We start from the raw sequence: 26,053 nt of genomic DNA on the forward strand, positions 1-26,053 counted from the left end.
CCACTTCAAAATTTAGGTAAATTTAACGGAGATATGCATTATACGAAACTAGTTTCCATGATCTAACCGTCAAACTTGTTTGTAGATACTATAAGATCACATGCGTAAAAAATCGCAAAAAAAAAAACATTCAAAGATTAGGTAACGGAACAAAAGTTTTCGACGGTTGTAAACGAAAAATCACAATTTAATGGTTATTTTTGCTTCGGTTTTAATGATTTTTTTACAGCTACACTCCTCGACTCTATAAGAATGCAATGAACGAATTCGATCTTTAATTTAAAATATTTACACCAGTGGATACCACAAAATCTTATTTTATACTTGATGGAGAAGTATAACATTAACTCTAAGTGTTGGTTTAATCTACCGTTTTGATGCAATACTGTTGACTCTAAAAATTACAAAACCTACGTGGCGCGCAGGCCGAGTAACTAATAAGCCAACTACGTCCTTCGGTTGAATGCGGGGCGTGCCAACTCGTCGGCCGAGCTTGGTCGAGGAGTAAAATTTGTTGATGTCGCGTTGAGCGCGTCGTTGACTTCTCTATCTTGCGATTGCGACCGAGGAAGGAACACTCTCGGTCTCTGGGTTCTATAGCCTGAAGACAAGGCTTCTAATTTTGCGAAGTTCAATATCAAATTCGGCTCTTATGGTGCCGAATGTAGTAACCTAGTAACACCTCACTTTGCCCAGAAGGCTAATGAGATGACCTCTGCCAATAAGGATTCAAAAATCCTTCTCGACCGAGACTTGGATAGATAACCAGCCGGCCTCGATGCAGTGCTGTTTATCCAAACTGAAGGTGCTTCGAGAACGGCTGATTCTACGGCAACAGTGCTGTTTATCCAAACTGAAGATGTTCGCCGGTTGCTTTCACAGTGCTATTTATCCAAACTGAAGATGTGTTGGCGAGAAAAAGAAAATAAAAAAAATCTCAAGATGTTTTGAGAGGTTTTGCGCAGGGCATTTGTGTGTTGAATTGGAGGTCCCTCTTTAATTGTCTGCCGCTTGGTATTTATAGAGATCTACAAGCCAAAGTCGTGAAAACCAATGCTAATTGTACTGTGACTCTAAGTCTTTATTGCTCTCACCTTATCAAAATTTGCTGTCATCCTGCAACCTGATGCAATCCTGCTTTGACTAATAACCTTCATCCATCATTATCATAACCTTCTGCCAAAGACCACATGCATGCATGACTCCTTCACCAATTCCTAGATAAGACCACGTGCACCAATCTCATCCATGAATTCCAAGTCACTTTGTACCGCACCACCCACTTCTATATCAGAAATAGGACTTAGGTTTAGGTCATAATTAGCCACGTAAGAGACTGCATACACTTAAAAGTCTTATATAATGAGCCAATTCGAATGTCTCTGCGCAATCCTTTGAAGACGGATCAGATCATTTTTTCCGAAACAACCACCTAGATATATCAAAAATTAGGTTTTAACTATCCTAGTTATTATTGAGATATAATATTACGATAAAAATCAAAATATTACTTCTCAATAATAACTAAAAATTATTTCAACCACTTTATCATCCAACGGTCTAAAATTCGCCTATTCAACGGTCTCGATTGCTCAGGCCGATGGTGTAATTTTGGGTCCAAACAAATACGCATTCTATGAAATGTTTTTCAATGATCTAACCATCAAAGTTGTTGTATACACTCCAAGAGCGCATATGTCAAAAATCGCAAAAAACAAACATTCAAAGATTAGGTAACGGAACAAAAGTTTTCGATGGTTATAAACGAAAAATCACAATTTAACGGTTATTTTAGCTCCGATTTTGATGATTTTTTGCAGCTACACTCCCCAATCCTATAAGAATGCAATGAATGAATTCGATTTTCAATTTAAAATATTTACACTAGTGGATAAATCTTATTTTATGCTTAATGGAAGTATAACATTAACTTTTAAGTGTTTGTTATATCTATCAATTTGATAAGATACGCATTATACGAAACTAGTTTCAATGATCCAACCGTCAAATATGTTTGTATATACTCCAAGATAGCATGTGTAAAAAATCGCAAAAAAAAAAAATCACAATTTAACGGTTATTTTAGCTTTGATTTTAATGTTTTTTACAACTACACTCCTCGATGCTATAAGAATGCAATGAATAAATTTGATCTTCAATTGAAAATATTGACACTAGTGGATACCACAAATTTTTATTTTATACTTAATGGAAGTATAACATTAACCCTTAAGTGTTTATTTAATCTACCGTTTTGACGCGATACACATTCTACAAAACTTTTTTCAATGATCTAACCGTCAAAAGTTTTAATCTACCGTTTTGACGCGATACACACTCCAAGATCATATACGTAAAAAATCACAAAAAAAAAAAACATTCAGAGATTAGGTAACAAAACAAAAGTTTTCGACGGTTATAAATGAAAAATAACAATTTAACGATTATTTTAGCTTCGATTTTGATGATTTTTTTATAGCTACACTCATCGACCTTATAAGAATGCATTGAACGAATTCGATCTTTAATTAAAAATATTTACATTAGTGGATACCACAAATCTTATTTTATAATTGATGGGGAAATATAACATTAACTCTAAGTATTGATTTAATCTACTGTTTTGATGCAATACGCATTCTATGAAACATTTTTCAATGATCTAACCGTCAAAGTTTTTTGTATACACTCCAAGATCGCATACGTAAAAAATCGCAAAAACCAAACATTCAAAGATTAGGTAACATAACAAAATTTTCGATGGTTATAAACGAAAAATCACAATTTAACGGTTATTTTAGCTCCAATTTTGATGATTTTTTGTAGCTACACTCCTCGATCTTATAAGAATGCAATGAATGAATTCGATCTTTAATTTAAAATATTTACACTAGTGGATAAATCTTATTTTATACTTAATGAAAGTATAACATTAACTCTTAAGTGTTTGTTAAATCTATCAATTTGATAGGATACACATCCTACGAAACTAGTTTCAACGATCCAATCGTCAAATATGTTTGTATATACTCCAAGATAGTATGTGTAAAAAATCGCAAAAAAAAAAAAAAAAAATTTAGAGATTATTCTGACAGCGGTCCAACTTCGTTCGTACTGGTTATGTGCCAGATGTTCATGTGTGTTTATGTGCTAGACAATGTGCTTTGTGACGCATTGAAAAAAATTGTTTGAATTTCTTTGTATCTTGTTGCTTGCCTATGAGGGAGCATAATCCTTATTACAAAAATGATAGAGTTTCAGATTGTATTATGTTGTTATTATTCTCTTAGAAAATTTATGGCTTGTGGGAATTGAGTTCATTAGACTCTAGGGTCATGAGTGAAAAAAAAAAATATTTAAAATATGTGTTTATTTATTTATTTATAATCAATATAACATTTTAAAATAATAAATTTTCATTTTTGTCAGTTATAACCACCAGAATACCAAAATAATAACCACCAGAAAGTAAAATAATAAAATAGTCAATTTTTGCCGGTTATAACTGCCACCATTAACTTAAAAACCACTAGAATCTGTCAAAAATATTAAAAAAAAAAAGGAGTATTTTTTTGATATCCGCCAGGAATTTATGTCGGATATAATCGACATGATTTTTCTAATATCCGCCACTAATTAAATGATGTATCGGATATAATTTATTCGACATGATTTTTCTAATATCCGCCACCATCATCCGCCGTCTAAAGCTAATATTGAAGTAGTGCAATCTCTTAGACCATTAATTTGTTTGCTTTGACAAAAATGGAAAATAGAAATCTCTTAGACCATAATAAAAATTTCACCCAATTTTTTTCCTTTCAATTTTAGCATTTAAAATTGAACAAAACCAAACGCAGGAATTTGGAAAAAAAAAAAAAAAAAAAAACCTCTCAGATGCAATATTCGAATAACTCACCAGAAAATGATCAAGTTTGAAAGCGATTGAGACCACCAGAGAAGATAGCGAGAGAGAGCAAAAGGACGGCAAAACCAGAGAACCGAAAATAATGGAAAGACAATTCCACAGAAAAGGGTGAAAACCAATCGAAAAAGCTAGGATATCCATCGATGACAGACACCTAGAGATGAAGGGCATAAGCACCATTTTACTGTGGAAAAGCTAAAACAAAGCGAAGTCTACAAAAAAATTGGAGGACATTTTCGTCACTTTACTTTTAATGAACAGTAGCATTTGGTTTGGGTTTTAGTAAATAGATAATGTTTTGAGAATTGCTCAATATGACAAAATAAATAAGTGAACAATAAATCAAAGATTTTACAAGGCTAATTACTTTTTACATCTACATTTTTATTATACATTAGTAAATTGACATTAAAGGGCAAAAATTGGTATCGAACTCATCATTCACGAGATTAGAACTGAAGGCATATACGAGTAAAGAGGATTATAATCAGATTGTGGCATTAAGTAACACACATTTCACATTTTAGGTTATTTTTTAAATGGGTTACAAAGTTTTAGTTCTATGACATTGTACCATGAGGTTTTAGAATCGTAATAGTTTATGTCATCTATCTCTTTTATCATATGATCCTATATTCAATTGAATTATCACAAACAAAACGAGCTTTAGGCCTTCCATAATGCACCTTAAAATTGAGTGTGATATCAATTATATAGGAATCAAACTCATACATCATTCTCACGATGAAGACGGCGGACGAGTATGGAGAACTATTGAAATAGGAAGGCTTACTTTTAGCTACGCCTCTCGGAACTTGATTTTGATCTCACTTTGCACCCTGTAACTCAAAAGTCACCATTTTAATCTCTGAAACTTAAAATTTGTTCAACTTTACAATGTTTTCTTTTCTTCTGTCAAATAGCCATTAAAGTTGTTGATGTGGGTGGGTAAAAATGTAATACCATAGGCTTATTTTTAGTTACACTTTTTGGAACTCGATTTTGATCCCACTTTGCCCATTAGAACTCAAATTTGATTATATTTTGCCCTTGGAACTTAATTTTGATCCCACTTTGCCCCGAAACTCAAAAATCATCATTTTATTAATCTCCACTATGAAATGTTGAATGTTTACATGTAGTGGAGATGAATTTGATTATAAATATCTACTATGAATTTGATTATAAATCACCACTATGTGCTAACATTCAATAGTAAAAAATATTAAGTTTAAAGAAGAAATTAACGATTGGAATATTTTTGGGTTGTTGTGCCTGAGTTGCAGAGATCTAAAAAAATAAAAAAGAACTTGGTTAGGCTGGTGCACCCAAATCAGACCCACATAATGGAATTTGCTTTAATTCTATGGATAGCAAGTCAATCTTTACATAAGGGTAATGAGAATAAAAAAAAAGGAATTGAATTTTGATTACGGATTACTCCGGTGTTTACTAATTACTGGGGAATCAATAGTGCAGTGGACCCCAGCCGAAACAAGGAATGCAATTCCTGAAATTGGAGAAGTGAGATTCTCTGGATAGATGAGGTATTTGAATTCCAGAAGGGTAAGAGAATCAGGAATGCATTTTTTCTTCATATCATACCCTTATTCACATTATGCACAACTTCATGCTCATTCACATTATGCTCAACTCCATGCATATACCAAAGAGAAGAAACTACAATTTGAGCGAGAATTTAAATATTAAAGTAAATACTTAAATTTAAAAAAAAAAATAACAAAAGCATTTTAGTGTGTCTATGAAATAAAAAACAATTTAATTTTTTCTTATTATTATATATTATATCAAAATTTATTTTTTTAAAAAAGTATATAAAATATTTGAATTGGGACAAAGGGTATTTTAGCAATCATACTTTTTTATATTCCGATTCTGCTGATTTAGTAAACAACTTTATGGAATTAGTGTAATTTCTATTCCGATTCTAGAACATTTAAGTAAACAACTTCAATAGAAATCTGATTCTGACTTCTCTGCATTATAACTCATTTTCAATTCAACTCATTCTATTTTCATTACAGTGATATAAACGCGTTATTAGAGAAAGAGTGAAGGGGAGAAGTTCAAAGCAACCTGAGTTGCATACTCATGCTGCTTTGAATCTTGCATTTTTATTTATTTTTTATTATTATTTTTTACATATGCATTTTTTTAATCCACGTCAACATATCCGATGGCTTTTGAACGGAATTAATTGATTAAAGCAATGTTGACTGAATTTTGAGTTTCAAAGCGGGCCGAATGTGAACTGCAAGTACCCACTTAGCATTGTCCTTTGCTTTCAGCAGCTACGTAGACTTTAAGCTCAAGTCGGGTCATCCGCGCTGAAAGTTCGTTGACCCTTTTCTACTCACAACAGAATTGCTAAATCAGACCGTCCCGTTCACCGCTCTAGGAATGCTCTGTCACCCTTTCTTTGGCCATAAGCTTCTGCAATTCCGCAATTCCCCCTGCAGCTGCCTCTCCATTTTGAAGATGTTGTCCGTATGACTTTGGAGTGCAGCCTCCATCCAAACTGTGGCCTAGCAGGAGGTATTCGTGATGTGTTAGATACAAAGATTAAAACAAGAAATGACAAGTTGAGAAGAAATAAAGATGACTCACCGCATATCGGCTCTAGTAGCAGTTTCTTACCACATGATCAGACTCGGCAATTACATCATCAAAATTAGTTGGGGAAATGGTCGAACGGATCAAGGCCTGCGCATGCTTCACGAAAGGAGAGAGAAGTTGTGATTTGAAATAAGAGAACTTTAACGAAAAACTTACGGTACTGTTTACTTTAATGAAAAATTATATTTTTACACTAAAAATTCAATTATGATACTATTCACTTTATCCTTTATTTTGTCCTTATCATTAAACCTCAAAGTTTTCGAACCCTTTTTATCAGTTTCCTTTTAAACAAAGCAAACCCTGAAACAAAACTAATCAAATTAATCCCCTACCTACCCTACTAATTTCCTCAAATTAAAACCCTCAATTGAAAATTAATCCCCAAATTCCCTTTTTTTAAATCCCCTAATTCAAACCCAAATCCCCAACTTGTCCATCAGACTTCAGACCTACTGTGTTCAGTTGACATTTTCAACTTTGGTTTTTGCTCGCGGCTCCTTACAGAGAAAAACCCCATGCATGAGGATTTACAAGGATTTTCCCATTAAATAATAACTCTGGACAAGAAAATGAAAAGCAGAGATCACTGTACATTACCTTTAGATCATGGATCCAAAACGCTGAAGGTGGGGATCTGTGGAAACAAAAAAGAACGTCGATTTCTTTTGAAACGATTCTTCAATTCGAAGGCTGAGGGATGTGTCGGCTCAGATTTGGATTGAGTTAAGGGAAGGTTTTGGTGATTTCTAGGTTGTTGACAGAGATAAAATTTGAGAGAGATGAGACTCGGAGAAGGTAGAGTCTTTTTTCGATCCCTATGAACAATACATGCCCAAGAGATGGCCCCGCTAAGGCCCAGGAAAGGAGAAGACCAATGCCTAAAGAAGAAGGAAGACCCCAAAAGCCCATGGAGATAGAAAAGGGATCTCGTCGAGTGCTATAGCCGACCGCCACTAGCTCGGCTCGACTAGGTTGCATAAAGTACTTTCCGACCAACATGAGCACGTGAACAGACTGACAACTTTATACCATAAGGCTCAAGGAATAGGCTAACTCAAACCGTCAACTCAAGACACGTGACAATCACTAGTCGATATCAAAGTTTATGACGTGATGTAAAAGTGAAGGGAACGATACTCAATCGATAGAATTGGAAAACTAAGCTCGAGTAGGCCGCACGGCTCCCATCATTTAGAGAGCGATGCACACCTGAATGTACAACTATCACTTCATCATCGTATAATTGAATAACGAACCAAAGCAGCGCTCGACATGAAGCGCTAGGCAGACCATCAGGAGGATACTCCACATATGATAGCTTCCTAAGAAGCCTTACAGCTAGACTATTATTAAATGAAGGCACGTTGACCAAGATAAGATATTTATTAGACTAGTTATTTATTGGGTGGATAAGAGGAGGCCACGTCACCTTCTCATTGAGACCACACATTATAAAGAGGGTTATTTGCCCATTTAAGGGGAGCGAGGCAAAGGGGGGAGGTGGTTGGCATAGTTGGGGTGAAATGGGGGCATTTGCTCCACGACTTCACTAGCACTAGGCCAACTGAGGGTTTTGAGCCACTTTGTATGTAATCTCAGCAAATTTATAGGCAGAATAAAGTGGATGTAGCTCCATTTATGGGTGAACCACTATATATCTTTGTGTTCATGTTTAGCCCAATATTTTACAGTTCATATTCCAAGCCCACCATGGGTTCAGTATGTTTGATTGTTTCATTTAGAACCTGTGAGTGTGCACTGGGATTTCGTTTGGGTTTTGCCTGCAAGTTTTGAGCGTTGAGACACACTGTGTGAATTATGAATTACAATATTCTTATAATTATATATTAGTATCATATATAGTTATTTATATGAAGCTTCTACAGAGCAGCAACGAAGGGCATTTGGTCTAGTGGTATGATTCTCGCTTAGGGTGCGAGAGGTCCCGAGTTCAATTCTCGGAATGCCCCCAAAAGGTTACTTTTTTTTTTTTTTTTTTTACTTTTATTTATTTAATTTTTTTTTTCTGTCTTTTCCTCCTGTGCAAGAAAGCAAAGCGGGAGGAGTATTTGGTCTCTCCCACTAATTGTTCTTGAGCTCTCCCTCTCTTCTAGCTATTTTGTTACTCTCTTCCGTTCTCGACTGGGTGTTCCGATTTTCCTGAAAGATGGATCAGTCTATACAGAATGACCTTAATGCCCCTCACTCCATGGGCACCACCATCATCGGCGTCACCTACAATGGCGGCGTCGTCCTCGGCGCCGATTCCCGAACCAGCACCGGTAAAATACCATCTATCGTCCCTCTCTCTCTCTCTCACTTTTGATAGAACAAAGCCATTAAGCTCTGCGGAATTTTACATAACTTTGGAATTCCCGTAGAGAGATTTTTTTTTTCCATTTTGTGTTTGATTTTCGGTGGAATTTGGTTAATTTTTGTTGATGATTATTAGGTGTTTATGTTGCAAACCGAGCATCCGATAAGATCACTCAGCTCACTGACAATGTCTACTTGTGTCGCTCCGGATCGGTATCTCTCTCTGGTTCCTTTTTTCTGTTTGCTAAACAGATTATTATTATTATTATTGTCAATTTTTTTTTTGTAAATGCTTGCGATTTCTGTTGTTTGCATACATGTGGGAGGATTAAATTGCGTTCGGCCGTTCAAGCTGTTGGCTTTAGGCAAGAGAAAGCAGAGATTTGATCAATTAGTTAGTTTTGTTTTCTTTCTTGCTAAAACATTATCTTGTATTATTAGTTTACTTTGTCCAATTTTGGTAGTAAAATAGTTGAACCATCTTAAGTATCTGTAAACGAAAACTAGTTTGATTATACAATTTCCTAACAACAAAAATTCTTAGGGTTAAGTAAGATAAAGTCATCTTGATGTCATCTGTTTAGATCTCTTAACTCTTGTTTGTGTAGAAGTAGAAGCTTACGTTTTTCAGGCTTTTAGGCGAACTGAGGGCTTGGTTGGTGGCTGGTTAGATCTTTTGGGCTTTGTTATAGTAAAAAGAATATCTCGACTTCACACACCCTTAAACTGTATTTGGGGTTGGTTACATGGATTGTCATAAGAAACTAAGCACAATCAACCCCGTGAATTCTCTTATGTTTCCTAGTCGTATCTAGACCTAATATCATCCACAGAATCCTTTGCGGACGCAGCTTCCTAACCACTTCTACCTATTTCATTCTTTATCTCTCTTTACTCCTGCTTAATTTGTTTTTGAATCATTCAATCTCTCGGGAACATTGTTCGATAGCTAAGTAACAAGGCCCTTTTTTGGGTGGCTGATAAAAGACTTTGTAGTTGCTCTATTCTGTCATTAATCTGTCTAACATTCTGTTCTCAGGCTGCTGATTCTCAAATTGTGTCTGATTACGTGCGTCACTTTCTTCATCAGCACACGTAAGTGACAGACCTCTGGTTTTTAACAACTGTTTTTTGTCTTCCCTTTTGTAGTTGGAATTGTGCAGTTTTTTTATTCTTATTTTCGTTAGTGTTTTCAGTGACTTTCAAATGTAAAATTTTGACGTGCTGAATTTTGGCAATAAATCTTAACGACATAATTCCAAGCAGGCTGAAGTACTTTTGGGAAGCATTTTGTTGCACCCAACTTATGATGATCAAGATATTTCGTTCATCTTGGACTTCATTTTGTGGCATCATATGTTTTTTGGGTTTGCAGAATGCATTTTCTTTGTTTGACATTGCATTTTCTTGCTTAAAACTATAAGATACGTTAGAAATCATGTAACCTGGTAAATACTTTACGAAGTTATGATTTAGAGGTTGAAGTTGTAGACATTTGAAACTCGCGGTAGGAATTTTAAATTTCTTTTGGAATTATCAGTCCAAGTTTCTCTTTTGTGTAGGGTACAGCTGGGCCAGCCTGCAACAGTCAAGGTTGCTGCAAACCTTATCAGGTTGTTCTCATACAATAACAAGGTTTGTCTCTGGTAGTCATTTTTCTTTACACAACCCATGCATCAAGTTACAACTGATAGTGTTAAAGTTTTTGTAATATAAAATTTTAACGATATCAGTTGTAACTTTTTTCCTTTAAGATATTGTTAGTGATTTCATCATTAAGTCATGATTCTGCCTTCATATGTAATCATTTGCTAGTATATTTCGTATTCCTTATGTATTCTTTTTGGTAGAATATGCTACAAACTGGCTTGATTATTGGTGGTTGGGACAAGTATGAAGGAGGTAAAATATATGGAGTGCCACTCGGAGGGACAATTTTAGAGCAGCCTTTTGCTATTGGAGGTGTGTTTTTTATAACTCTCCTATGTTCTTCATAAAGATCTTCTATTTTGTTTTCTATTTTACTCTTCTTGGTTTCCTTGTCATGGTTGGAATGGTTTTCCCTGAAATAAAAATTTTCTCCTTTTTTTCATATGTAAGTTTTCTGCATTTGCTTATGAGTTGGTTAATTTCTATATTACTCTTGTTCGTAGGCTACTTTCTCATTGAGCATAATAAGGTTATATTTTAGGGTTCATAGCAAATCTTTCTGACAAGGTATCATCCTAAGGTGTAATTTTAATTTAACTTTCAACTCTACTTGAATTTTATAGTTGAGTAAATGCACATGTAACAATTTTTCTTGCCACTTAATGCTATTGAATTACCATAAACTAGTGGCTTTAAGTTCTCAAGATCCTTGTGTCATCCAGGATCCGGCTCCACTTATCTGTATGGTTTCTTTGATCAAGAGTGGAAGGAAGGAATGACCAAAGAGGAAGCTGAGGTATGTAGTCTTTATGTTACTGACATCTTTTGGTACTGCTTCAATGCTGGCTTCCTTGATATTACTTATTAGTAATGTGCCCAGGTTTGATTCCTTCATCATTGTGACAATGAGAGATAATGAGATCCAAAATTGCTTATTAGTATTGTGTACAATGTTTAATTTGTTGTATGGTGTTTTAGTTAGGGTAATAAGGGGAAGGTGGGGTGGATGGTCCTTGTGTGGTGGTAAGTGGTTTCCTTAATAGTGCTACTTTTGGTATTTTGGATGGAACATAGGTTTATTTTCTTGGAAGGAAATGTGGACTCAGTGTGCTTGTGAATGGCTCTTTAGGGTGGCCACTGCTCAAGGGAAGATTTTGACTATAAATTATTATTTGATGTTACATGGGATGATTTTGTGCCTTGTGGCTGAAGATGTATGCACTAGATGATAGATGAGTCTGTGGTTCACATTTCATATGTCCAGTAGCTTGAGCGCTATGAGTTTGTGTTCTTAGTTTGTAGTTATATGGGTTATGCCAAGGTCTGTTGACAGATGATTTTGGGGTAAATTTAACAATTTGTTTGGAAGGTGGAGCCTATGCTGTAGTCTGTGGTGTTTGTGGCCTGATAGAAGTAGCAGAGCCTTTGAAGGAACACACTTACGATATAATTGAAGGGATCACTTGTTAAGATGGCTTTTTGAGTGGATTTATAGGACTTCAACTACTTAACACTCAGATTTCGTTTTTCCTGGAATCTTATTTTGCTTATGTTTTGCAGGTTATATGCGTGTGATTGTTTTGGTAAAGATGTATGCGTGTGATTGCTTGTGTCTGTTGCTAAATGTTGGATTACTTGATGATTGCTTAATAGTTAATACTAAGAAATGCAATATGAACGGTTTTTCTTATTGTTGTTTAATCTCTGTAATTCTTTCTCAAAGTTATATTACATAGACTTGCTCAAATTCCTTTTGGTTCCGGCTGAATGTTATCTCAGTCTTATTGTTGAAAATAACGGTTTAAGTTTACATAATTCTTGTCTTTGAATAATTATGACATCTAGAAATGATTGATAGTTTACATAGTTCTTATCTTTGAATAATTATGAAATCTAGAAATGTTTAAAATATTTATGATATTATATTCTTAATGAGTATCGATATCAAGATAAGAATGTATTCCAATAGGGAATTGAGATTCGCAGTCCAAAGTTTCTATATTTAGAAAGAAAAATGCTCTTATGAGGAGTGCACAATTAGATTTTTGGAGTGCCAAAATAATAGTTTGGTCCCAATATTTAATTTTCTGCTTTTTCCATTCAAAAGTTTGGTTCTACTTCCGCATCTCCAGAATATTCATCTGCAACTGCTATATTTCCGGATCCCCAAAACGTCCATCTGTACCGGTGTATAGTTCCATGATTGCATCCACCTTGTCCATAGAAATTAATTTCTTTCTTGATGAGATAATACTTGAATTTTTTTACTTAAAGCAGCTGCTATTAATTTACTGCAGCAATTGGTGGTGAAAGCAGTTTCCCTTGCTATTGCTCGAGATGGTGCTAGTGGTGGTGTTGTTCGAACTGTCATTGTGAGTTTTTCTTTTATTATACTCTAGTCTGCAATTACTTGATGGTTTTGGGAATAGAAATCTCCTAGTTCCACACTGATGTACCTGCAGCCGTATTCTGTCGGGTTTCTGATTTCTATCTCTAGCCTGTCTTATTAGTTCAAGATACTGATTTCTGGAAATACAAAGCCATTAGTGTAAGGCTTGTTACCGCAGTGACATGGTTCTCTTGTGAGTTGAAATGAAGTTGTATATGATGCTTGCATCTAGCTATTTACTTATTTAGCACATACTCGTGGCTCTGTTGAACTCAAACCTTCCAGTAACGTTAATTGTGTTCTGTGAGGATTGAATTCGAACCTTCTGGTTTTTTTGTTCCCAAAGTTGCTGAGTACGTATCGGTTTGTTTTTCATTATTTTTAGTTGTTTTTCTATCTTTCCTCATCTTTTCTGGTGTTGTATGCTTTTATTGCAGATAAATTCAGAGGGGGTGACAAGAAACTATTATCCCGGAGACGCCCTTCCGCTCTGGCACGAGGAGCTGGAACCCCAGAATTCTTTGCTCGATATATTGTCATCATCTTCATCTGGTCCAGACATGATGATAAGTTGAAGACTGTCGTCTCCCTTAAGACTGGGTAATTCCCACAGATACCATGAATGATACACTCTCTGTGTTGAGCAAAAATTGTACAAGAAGTATAACAACTGATTCACTCGACATAGTTTCACCCTCATTCATTTTTTGAGGAGGGCTTTATTAATTTGAGTTCGACCCATTCTAGATTATGCGTCTATTAATCACAATCCTTCGTTAAAAAGGAAGCCCCTTTATTCTAATATGAATTGTAACTTGGGAATTTGGGTGTTTGTTTTACTTTGTGGTCGCACCTAAGTCGAGCCCTAGATTGCTTATGTACCATTTTTGAGGGATAAATCCACTCGTAGTTCTTGGAATGGATTTGAAATTTTAAGTGAGTGAATGATCACTCAAAAAAAAAAAAAAAAAAAAAAAAAAAAAAAGAAAAAAAAAAGGTATTTGGTTTATTGGTAGTGTTCCGAGTCAATTTGGTTCATAAAAGCCGAGGATTTGATTTGGTATTCTTGTTTTGCGGTCAAGTTTAGAATGTGGTATTAGATTGCTTACGTATCTTTGACGGAACTGACACTCATTACGAATTTGAAATTTATTTGGTCTTGGTTTGACATATGGTGGTTTTGCACCATTTGAGAGATTTGAAGTTACCTGTGGCGTCGAGAGAAGACGACCAATTGATGTATTTGTGCTTAACAATCTTGAAGATGCCCTGGTCCACAAGAAGATCAGAGCTTAACTTGATGCTGGTATCGCTATGCTTTATGGTTAACATGAATTTGTATTTGAAAGAAAGTGATGCGCTTCTTTTGCCTGCTTTACCGGACACTTTTCTCTTTGTGGAGGCGGCATGAGATCAAATATTCTGAATCAACATTGGACTCACCTCAATTGTTGTTTGATACATATTAAATTTATGACAATAAAATTAAGAAAAATTAAGTTTATACATACGTGTCAGTCTTTAATTAGGGTCACAGAGATGCCACACTCGTTTTGAGTGCAGAAAATTTGATTTCTCTGGCATACTCACTCGTTTTTGTTGAGAGATGAATTGTGCTAAATCTTATCTTAATTTGGTAAATCTTTTGTAGGATTTTTCCTACACACATCCGCTAAAAGCGGTGGTGTAGTTAGGATTTTCAAATAATGGAGCCATAATATCAATAAAAAAGGCTTTATTGAGCCATTTCGTCAAGCATTTAATACGCACCTTCTAATTCTTGTCAACATATGCCGAAGGTTTATTCTAACATACGTCGAAATTTGTAGAGGCTTGTCAACGGTGCATGCAGGATACTGTGCAGCAATGTTGAAGACTGACAAGGCACAAGTAAATTATTTTTTACAAGAAGAGAGAAAAAGAAGACAAATATGATAATAGGAAAAAAAAAAAGTAGGAGGAGAAGGTTCTAATTTAGTTTCCTTTGCTGTTTATAGTGGTTAAATACAATATACAAACAAATATACATGGGGTTTTTGAAGTTGTTGGGGTCAAGGACAACCAATGACCCATATTGACTCTGCCACTTTTCAAACAAAGCTCTTGTGATGCAACTATTTGGATTTCCTTTGGGAGTCCTTAACCATGTCTTTGAACGCTGTTGGAATTGATAGGTTTCAATTTCTTTTTAATTATTTCAGTTATCTTCTTTTCTCTTCCAAACGTGGAGGCTCTTCTGACTAATTCATAAACTTCTCCCGTCTCTTCAAACGTGCTTTTCTGGAAGAAAAGAATTTGAAACAAAGCCGAGTACGGCTGCCTTTGTTTCTCGTTTTCTTTGTTTTGATTTGAATTTGCAACTTATTTTTTCTTGATTGTTTCGTTGCAGGCATCATTTGGCAGTGCTCTCTCTTGGTTTTGGAAGTTCGCGTCGTCCTTTCGAGAAAAGTGGTGAGATTGCATTACGTTTTGTTTTTTCTAATCTTGATTTGTTGATGATTGTTTTCGTAGATTGCTTTTATTTTCCCTACGCTTCTTCTTTTTCTTTTTCGAACTCTTTATGTGGGCGTAGTTAGTTGGCCCTGATGTTACTTTCCGTCAAGCTTCTTAGTACCATAACCCAACTGAACGGCACCGAAAGACTTCATGTCCGTAATAACTCCATTCTTTCTGTAAACTTGCTCGCTCACTCAAGCAGCCAAGTCCATCAGAGACTCCTTCCTCACATGTGGTTTCAGCAGCAACGTACAATCGTACAGCGGCACTTCTTCAGGCTCGAGCTTCTTCTCTTTCTCCTTAGCAGCGGCTGGAGCACCTCTAGGAGAAGCAGCAGCAACAGCGAACTTGCTTGGGTCCTCAGAGATACTCCTTGACCTTCTCTGCTTATGGGAAGGTGTACTCCGTGGCAATAAAAACTGCCAACACGTTCTTGAAGGGTGGGATATGGGATATGAGACGGCCAAAGCCAATGAAGTGACCACTGAGACACCAGAAGCAAAGTTGTTCATGAGTCATCCTTAGTCAGATCAAGAACCTCTGGGCCTTATTAATCTTGGTGAGGAAGGAGTGGGGCGAGGTTGAGGTAGGCACTGTCGCTTGTCCTTTCCGCATGGATCCTGACTGAGTGCTTCATCATTGTGTTCTTTCCCATCTGAACGCGCAACCCCTTGCGTATGTTCTGGATGTTGTAAACTAAACCAAACAATCAAGCAATAAACAAATGCACAACATACAAATTAGAGTTCCTCTAATATAGGAGTACTTCTCTAACAATGGAGTTTTTTTGAATTCGAATGAATACTAGATAACTCACAAACTCAAAGTGCTCTCAACTATACAAACTTTTGCCTCTCAAACTCTCATATAAAACCTCTCCCAAAGCCATCTATTTATACTAATAGATGACGGGGTTTTATACAAAATGCCCTAGAATATAGAAACCTTTCCTGATTCTTGTTTTTGTTTAGGCTTATGTTGATTTAATGCCAAATCCAACCCTAGAGCTGCTTGGAGGCGACGTTGTCAGCGGTGACGAGAAGGACCTAACCATACTCGTCGAGGAGGGAGCAAAGCTTGGAATCGTAGGCAATCTTCTTGTCGGCCATGGACGGTTTAGGGGCTATTGCGATTTGGAGGATTAATGCTAGTGAGATTCGTGGAAATTAGAAGTTTGGAAGAGAGAGCACGATCAAAACCGAGGGCCAAGACGAAGCGGCGGTCTCTATTATACACTCAAGTTTTTCTTATTCAAGTCGTTTGTTGGAACTCCAGCTTCCGCTGATCAAACCATGATTGAAAAACTTTCAAACATTGAAGCACTGACCGTGAGATCAGCTCAAAAAATAATAAAATAAAAAAGAATAAGGTTAACGACCACCCCATCAAGAAGCCGAATGCATTCCCAGATCACCATATTCGAGCCTGCCTCTCAAATGGTTCCAGTAACGAGGATTTCATAGATGATTCATGTGCGAGGCCTTTGTCGAAGTCGCTTGTTGGTGGAAGTTACTGCAGCTGCTCCAAAGTGGTCCCAGTAAATAAACTCCCCTGACTTTGAACCAAAGCCCCCCAGAAAATAACCGAGGACTTTGAGATGACTTTCTTTTTGGAACTTGGCTACTCAAAGATGAGGATGAATCACACGGTAAAGATTATCTTTACAAAAAATAAATTAAAACTAAAATCGTTTAGTTAATTTATTGTTGCAAATATATAGACGGTTTATAATGTTTTTACCAATACCGTTCAATTGTTTTTAAAGTTTGATGATTAAACGACTTTAGTTTTAATTGATTTCTTGCGGAGACGATCTTTATAGGATGATTTATAATATGAATGGTTCTCATTATAAACACAAAATTCTATAAATAGATAACGAACAATTTTGAGTTGGAGTTCCCACTCATTTTTAAGTAGCAAAGTATTGTTCTTCTTTTTGGGAGAAAGAGAGAAGTAAGGGGGGTTTGGAGGCGTATGATGCTCACTTGCAGGGAAGAAAGGAATAAAGAAAAAATGACAAATCCCTAGAGTGGACTAACATTGAAGAATGGAAGGAAGAAGAAGAGAACCAAGAAGAAGCCTAAGACCATCTCCAACCAAAGGGTCCAGAGGGCCAGAATGTTGAAAATGTCCTGAAAACCGTCTCCAACCGAGGGCCAGGCCAAAGGGCTCATGGACCCCACTGGACAAAAAAGGACCAAAGGGCCAACCGGCACATCCAAGATTCAAACCTCCAACGGCTAGCTGTTGTCGTCAGCAAGCCGTTATTTTTTTAATTTTATTTTTACAAAATTTTTTAATTTTTTTTAAAATTCTATTTTTTTCCTATAACTTCCTAAGCCATTAAACAACATTAAATTAAATTAAGTAACATGAAACAACATTAAACAATATGAAACAACATTAAATAACATTAACCAACATAAAAATTGTATAACATAAAAAAAAACATTTAACAACATGAAACTTAAACAACATTTTTAAAAACATTTAACAACATAAAACTTAAAAGCCTACTCCATACTTCTTTTGGCCCAAAGATGTGCAATAAGATCCTATTGAAGGTACTTGTTTGTGGCACGGGAACGTATCATCCTATAGCGCCTCATGTACTCATTTATAGAAATACTACAAGTTCTTGGATTGAAAGGCAAATTAGGCCCATCATATATTTATGCACAAGCCCTTCTTGACCTATTTGGATCCTCTTGGTCGTCATCAGATTCTCCATTAATATACTCATCTCGCTCATCCTCCACAATCATGTTGTGTAATATGATGCAAGACATCATGATGGATTTCAAATTTTCTCGACTCCACCCTCTTGCCGGTTCCTTGATGATCTTCCACCGTGCTTGTAGAACACCAAAAGCTCTCTCAACATCTTTCCGGTATGCCTCTTGGTGTAAGGTAAAACACTTTTCGGCGTTATTTTTAGGGTTTGGAATTGCTTGGACAAGTGTTGCCCACTTTAGGTAGATGCCATCTGCCAAGTAATACCCCATATTGTATTGACGGCCGTGATGTAGTAGTCATCTTCTTGTCTCATATGCGCCAATTTTTCTTCCAATTCGGAATTGGATGAGGACCCCCAGTTGGAATTCGAAGATGATCCAAAGTTGGAATTTATTATAAACTTGAATTGAAAGAAATTGAATTGAAAGAGATTGAATTGAAAGAGATTGAAATGAAATAAATTGAATTCAAAGGTGTGTGAATTATAGCCTAATATCCATCCTATTTATAGCCAAAAAAAAAAAAAATTCAAATCCAACGTCTAGCTGACATCATGTTGACATCAACTAGCCGTTGGATTTGAATTTAAATTTAAATAATAAATTATGTTTGGCCTTATGGCCCTTTGGCCCTCAGTTGGAGACAGTTTTTTGTGATAAGGCTAAAATGAACCCTATGACCCTTTAGCCCTCAGTTGGAGATGGTAAGAAATATGGCCCTGCACTGTTCATTAAAATTTTAATTTCTTGGTTTTTGCCCTTTGATCCTCGTTCGGTTGGAGATGGTCTAAAGTCTCCCAAGAAGATGAGTACAAAAATCCTTTTAGTGTGCCAATAACCCTTGTCGACTACCTGCATCCAAACATTTTTAAAAATATGGTGAAAGAAGGAGAAGAAGAACTTGCTAACTTTGCATGACCTCATGTGAAATTTATGACGATAATGAGGTAGATGAAATAACTCTTCGTTCAGGTCAGTGGATCTAATCGGCTAACAAGAAAAAGAATAATGAAGTAGTTAATTCAGTTAACCACTCTGATAATACAAGTGCAAGATAGGTTTCAATCACTAATACAATAGAGCCTACAGTAGAAATACCAATCTCAACTACAACAACAAAGAAACATGCAAGAGACGTACCGCAATCCCAAAATGGCAAATGGACATTGTGGGTCATCTTAAACGCATTCCAGCTCTCCTTAGTGTGTATGATGCCTTGCCAATGTCAAAAGAACTCAGGGAAGCACTCATTATGGCTCTAAAAAGTCTTGAAGTATTCAAAACAAACTTTGAATTAGCAGAGATGGCTACAACATCGCCAAAATATTGTGCTTGCTACCTTGCAAGTATCATATTCGATGAGGGTGACCTTGTGCTTGGGGGTGAATACCACAATCGACCCCCGTACGTTAGTGGACTAGTTAGAAGTATGTCAATCAATCAGATTTTGCTTGATTGTGGAATAGCAGTAAACCTTTTGCCTCTACAAACACTTCGTACAATAGGGATGAATGTCCATCAACTATCACCATCAATGCTAACCATCCAAGGCTTCAATCAAGTAGGGCAAAAAACAATAGGAATTATATCATACAAATGGAGATCGGGGAGTTGTATTCATACGCTATTTTCCACATGATTGATGCATACAAGTCCTACAATGTTCTATTGGGGCGTCTGTGGCTTCATACATAGGGCGTGTTCCTTCCACTCCATCAGTGCTTCAAGTCTGATTGAATGGCAAAGTCAAGAAGGTTTCAGTAGACACGGATCCATTCAGAGGTGAATAGGTGAATTGTGAATTATGCAAATGTGAAATTCTACAAACCATCAAATGCCACATTTTCGCAACCAACAAAGACTGATGAGGTGCAAAAAGAATCACAATTTTCAGCAACAAAAAAATTAAAATCACACTATGTTCTAAAACTTCGAGATCCTAGAAGACAGTTCTTAGTTATTCACTGAAATATCAAAGAGAACTGGACAAGAAATCAATGGTGCAAATCCAAAATACATTTGAGACGCTCACAACCAACTACACAAAGCCTCTTCGTAGAATCAACCAGTCAATTCCTGAGGGCAATTTATTGTCCTCAACTAATTTGTAAAGGAATGATGGTCGATGTGGCTGCATCATTTCATTCAAAAGAATTGAGTCCTTGAGTCATCATCAAAAGTTCAACTAAAGATAAAGCAAGGAAGTGCAAAGCTAAAAAGGATGACATCAATGTCATAGTACACCATGAAAATGGTATACCTAAAACATCTGCCTTGAAGTTTGAAGATTATGAGTTCTAAGGTTTTACCGATCTCGAAAAAGCAACGTTAATTGAAGAAGAGTCAAGTAGCAAGCCATCTCAAGTTTCTGTCTTCCAACAGCTTGGAAAAATCACTAGCTCTTAACCCAAGATATCCCAGAGAAACAAAAGGTGGGGAGTCAAAAGACAACAAAAGATGGGCACTAAATCAAGACAAAAGTGCGGATGTGCAAGAAGAAGTACAAGATTTTTCTCAAGTTAGCATGATAGCTGGCAAAGAAAGAACCGAAGAATATGATGATGAGCCAATTGATCTTGTTAGTAATGCTACACGGTTTCCCACCCTTTTTCCCGTAAAAAAAAGAATGGATATGGTCTTACTTGCATAAGTTTTAGGTTTCTCAATAATGCACTTCCACTTCCAAAAGGTGAAACTTCTGAATTGGAGGAAGCGAGCACAGAAAAAGATTGTGACATTGCTCAAGTGAATTGTGTTACCATTGAAGAAGAGAAATAAGAGAGTGGTGATGAATTAACGGAGTTTGTCAACAATGCTAAACCAGCACCATCTCAAATGGAAGACAAAGGGCAAGCTACTTTTGGTGAACTCCAAGAAATTAATCTCGGCACAAATGGCAATCCTAAGCCCATATATGTGAGTGCTTTATTGATGCAAGAAGAATCATAAAACTACAAGTGTCTTCTTCAAGAGTACCGAGATATGTTCGCATGGGGCTATTATGACATGCCCGGTTTAGACCCTAAGATACTGGTCCCCAAATTAGCTGTGTCAAAAGATAGGCATTATGTTAAGCAGGCTCCACATCGCATTCGACCAGAGTTGGAATTGAAAATTAAAGCCGAAATTGACAAACTAATAAGCGTTCAATTTATTAAAGAGGTCCAATATCCTACATGGCTAGCAAGCATTGTACCAATTAAGAAGAAAAATGGACAAATCCGTGTCTTCATAGATTTCAGAGATCTTAATAACGCATATCCAAAAGACGAATTTCCACTTCCAATTACCAAGTTATTGGTAGATGCTAGGTGCTTTATCCTTCATGGATGGATTTTCAAGGTACAATCAAATCAAAATGGTGTTCGAAGAAGAAGAACATATGGCGTTCCACATTCAAAAGGGAGTTTACTGTCACATTGTAATGTCTTTTGGACTCAAGAACGCTGGAGCCACATACCAAAGAGCCATGACAATCATTTTCATTGATATGCTACACAACACTATCAAATGTTATGTGGATGATTTGTTGTCAAAACAAGAAAAAGAGTGTCACCTAAATGACTTAAGAAAAGTTTTCGACAGACTCCAAAAACATCAATTTAAGATAGAATCCTTTAAAATGCGCCTTTAGAGTGACATTGGGGAAACTACTTGGCTTCGTTGTAAGGTTCCGAGGAATTGAAGTTGATCTTTTCAAAATCAAGGCGATCATGGACATGCCTCTTCCCCGAAACTTGCGAAAACTACGTGGATTACAAGGAAGATCAGGATACATAAGAAGGTCTATCTCAAATCTCTCTAGGAGATGTTAACCGTTCACAAGGCTGATGAAAAACAAATGTGCCTTTTGTGTTGGATGACACGTTTCAAAATACTTAGTAGTATCAAAAAGTACCTTTCACTTGAACACTCATTGGAGATAATGCTTGCTCAAAATAATGAAGAAGGAAAAGAAAATGCACTTTACTATTTAAGTCAAAAGCTTGTAGGGGTAGAGCAAAATCACACCCTATAGAAAAGGTTTCCTTGGCTTAGTTTTCGCTATACTGACATTTTTTTTCTTTCATATAGCATTGCTTTGATATCCAAAGCAGACCTACTCAGATACTTGATGTCGATACTGGTGCCATCTGGCCGTCTCGCAAAATGGTCTCTCATACTATCAAAATTTGAAATCAAGTATGTCTCTCAAAAGGCAATAAAAGGACAAGCACTACTTGATTTCTTAGCCGCTCATCTTGTTCTAGACGAAATGGAGTTATCAAGTTATTTGCTAGACAAAGAAGTATTTTCAACATATATTTCTTCATGGCAACTTTACTTCAATGGAGCATCAAGGAAAAGTGGAGCGGAGCTTGGTTTTGTGTTCATCACACTATTTGGAGGGTTAATACTCAAATAATGTAGTAGAGTACGAGCGCTCATTATTGGTCTTGAAATCATACTTGAAATGCATGTCGATTCCTTGCAAGCATATGGCGATTCACAATTAATTGTCAAACAAATGAACGGTTAGTATATTGTAAAAAACAAATATTTGACATTGTATCATGAAAAAGAAAAATATTTGGTGTCACAATTCCAAGAAATCAACATTGATCACATTCTGAGGTCAGAAAATAATAAAGTTGATGCTTTGGCCAAACTAGCGACATCTCTAAATCTCCCTCAGGAGAAATTTAAAATCATAATTGGAGAACGTCATCTACTTCCTTCGGCGTTAGAGCGAATTGAAGAAGTCGATGCGGTTGTAACCCTGGAAGTAGAAGAATGTTTAGATTAGCGGCAATCCTTGATTGACTATCTTCAATTTGGAAAGTTACCTATTGATCCGAAAGGTAGAATTGATGAAAGATGAAGGGCCAATCGATTTGTGTATTTGAATAATACGCTACATACAGGGTCTTTTGATGGAATAATACTATGGTGTTTATCAAAAGAAGAAGCAACCTATGCTCTCTAGCATCTGCGGAGCCTATCAATCTGGACCAAAACTTGCAGCTCAGTTGAAAAGGCTTGGATAATACTAGCCTACAATGGTCTAAGACGCAATGAAGCATGCGAAGTCATGTCGATCATATCAGTTACATGGAGATTTCATACACCAACATCCATGCCTCTTCACCCAACCATCTTGTCTTTGTCATTCAACACACGAGTTTTAGATATGATAGGCATGATAGCTCCCAAGTCTTGTTGCCAACATCAATACATCCTAGCAAGCACAAATTATTTCTCAAAGAGGGCAGAAGCAATATCTTTGAGAACGGTTAAAGTGGTAAATGTTGCAAATTTCATAAAGAAACACACATCTACCACTACGGAGTTGCTTCCAAAATTGTCTCAGATAATGCTCACTACTTCAAATGCAAGGCCATGGTTAATCTTTGCAAAAATACAATATCCAACAAGCTTTCCTCACAAATTACAATCCAATTGCCAGCGGTCAAGCAAAGGCTTTCAACAAAGTGTTGTGCAACCTCCTGTAGAAAATGGTGGCAAAGAATAAAAGAGACTGGCATGAACACCTTCCCGAAGCATTATGAGCCTACGAGAGTACTGTATGCATGTCCACCAGGTGCACTCCGTATAGTTTGGTGTATGGATCAAAAGTCTTGGTACATTTGGAAATTCAACCACCTTCCCTAAGAGTAGCCACACAACTGACAGATCCAGAAGAAAATGTAAAAGTTAGACTAGCGGAACTTGAAGCCCTCAATGAAAAGTGACTTGCATTGCAACAAAGACTCGAAGTTTTATCAAGCTCAAGTGGCAGATGCTTTCAACAAAAAGGTTAAGTTTAGACTTTTCTTCGTAGGAGACTTGGTCTTAAGCATTCAAAGGCCCATCATCATCACCAGAAAAATGCACGAAAAGTTTGAAGCAAAATGGGAAAGACCATAAATCATCACTAAAGTCTTGACCAAGGGTGCCTATGAGTTGTCCTATACCAACGGAAAATGCATATACCTGTACGTCAACATAAAGCTTATAAAAAAGTTATGCGCCTAAATTGTGAAGAAGATGAACTAAAGAAATGTCCCTTTATGAACTGCGTATGGCTTGATCCCTTAAAAAGGGTACATAGGCAGTCTAGCATTAAAGCTAGGTGTAGCCGTAAAAACTAAACATTTCTCGAAAACTAAGGGATGAACTACGTGCAGCTTGATCCCTTCGTGGGGTACGTAGGTAGTCTAGCTTTATTACTAGATACAGCTGTAAAAAAAAAAAAAAAAAAATCCCAAAACCAAGGGATGAACTACGTTTAGCTTCATCCCTTCACGTGGTACATAGGCATTCTGATCGTAAAGATTGCATACAACCATAAATTATCAAAAAGAGTTTTGATACGCAAGTTTTCACAACTTAGAAAAAAGCCGAAGAAGGAAAGTTTATGAGATTTAAGAAATAGTATTCTCTTAAATTTATTCAAAAGCTTCCAAGGCAATCACTTGCAAGAATAAAAAAAACTAACTAAAGTCTTCCACATACGAAACATAAAAAGAGAAGAAAGTTAAACATAAATCTGCTCTAACTTGCTACAAAAAGGAAACAGGGAAACAATCAATTTTTGAATCTCTTATCAAGTTGATTTGCTCAAAACTTTAGCATGCTCAAATTCTGGGAGCATTTCTTCCTTTGCATCGAGCTTGGATTGTCGAAGTTCTTCATCCAAATCATATTGTTCCATTAAGGAAGCTTTGAGGTCAACCATTCGATGCATAAAAGAGAATTTCTTAGCATCATATTGTTCTCGAAGCACACAAACTCACTCTTATGCTTCTTTAACAGTAGACTCATCAACATCAACCTTATTGAGATCTTGAATAGAATTTGATTGAACCAAAGGCCTTTTTCACAACCAAGCATTCATTATGATGATAAATCAGATCATGAATACAGGAACCCTACTTAACAGTCTCAACACTCTCAATTTTTTTTTTGAAGCAAACATGAATATGTGATTTATTGTGCCCATAAACCACTCCAAGCTTAGCCTTGCCAGAATCAAGAATATTGCGCATTGGGTGCAAAACAATAAACACCAAACTCACATCATCTCGAAGAGAAAGAATATTTTAGGCAAGTTAGATGAAGAAAGTTTGACAAAAATACCTTGCACTTCGCCAATCATAAACCTATGTCTAAGATTGTCCACCTTGGAGCCAAAAGTTTCAAGAATAAACTTCTTGGCATCAGATAAGGGCAGAGAATCCTTAACCTAAGGAGGAGAAATCACAAATTAAGAGAAATATTAAAAGCCTCTTGTTGAGCGACTTCTTCACAAAGCGACACATCAACGTTCAAGGAATCAGATTTCTCGACCCAAACAGGTCAATACCAAAGAAGTATCTTTTCCGATAACTTTCTCAACACTGGAGCTACCTGAATCATCACGCTTCTCATAGAGAGCTCACTTAAAGTTAACATCCTGAATGCTCTAAGAAGAATAGCATTTTTAGATTATAGCCTACCATCAACATGTTCATATCCTCGTTCTCCGGAGCTAGAACTTTCACTTAGGGGAGGAACACTTGGGGCCAAGCTCTTCGCTGAAGTTTCCAAAAGCGGGATAGTTTTTCTCAAATTGTATAAATCTCTCCCAAATCTGATATTATAAAGGATCTTCTTTTAAGGGTATAGTGCGTCAAACCAGTAGAAACAGAGGCCACAGAAAAACCAAGATAAGAGGTCGTAAAAGCCATCCACCATCTATAGTACGAACAAGTGAGCTGACCAATGCATGTAGAGCGTACAATATAGAAAAACACCTCTACATTCCTCCTCATAAGCTCAATTTGTGCTCTGAAAAATATTCAACAGTGCAGTGACTCCTCTAGGAAACAACAAAGTCCAGCCTATTAGTCGAAATTCCCTAATCAAAACCAAATT

General features: G+C 36.4%; 1 protein-coding gene, 1 long non-coding RNA gene and 1 other non-coding gene across 3 annotated transcripts; 2 read left to right on the plus strand and 1 right to left on the minus strand.

The window, feature by feature from the left end:
* Positions 1-5,994: 5,994 nt before the first annotated feature.
* On the minus strand, positions 5,995-7,875 carry LOC137730501 (uncharacterized). The gene is made up of 3 exons (XR_011068169.2): positions 7,166-7,875; positions 6,557-6,652; positions 5,995-6,474 (listed from the first exon to the last, which is right to left on the minus strand). It is a non-coding gene; the product is annotated as an uncharacterized LOC137730501 (long non-coding RNA).
* Positions 7,876-8,466: 591 nt separating this feature from the next.
* Positions 8,467-8,538, plus strand: TRNAP-AGG (transfer RNA proline (anticodon AGG)). Its single transcript has one exon. It is a non-coding gene; the product is annotated as a tRNA-Pro (tRNA).
* Positions 8,539-8,604: 66 nt separating this feature from the next.
* LOC137730982 (proteasome subunit beta type-6) lies at positions 8,605-13,672 on the plus strand. Its single transcript, XM_068470010.2, has 8 exons — positions 8,605-8,850; positions 9,021-9,097; positions 9,924-9,979; positions 10,447-10,519; positions 10,735-10,846; positions 11,257-11,330; positions 12,832-12,906; positions 13,361-13,672. Exons 1-8 carry the CDS (start codon positions 8,736-8,738, stop codon positions 13,496-13,498), a joined length of 720 nt encoding a protein of 239 aa, XP_068326111.1. The 5' UTR covers positions 8,605-8,735; the 3' UTR covers positions 13,499-13,672.
* Positions 13,673-26,053: the final 12,381 nt, after the last annotated feature.

Source organism: Pyrus communis, chromosome 16 (genome assembly GCF_041283825.1).
Source record: "Pyrus communis isolate YQ-2024b chromosome 16, ASM4128382v1, whole genome shotgun sequence".
Classification (NCBI taxonomy): domain Eukaryota; kingdom Viridiplantae; phylum Streptophyta; class Magnoliopsida; order Rosales; family Rosaceae; genus Pyrus; species Pyrus communis.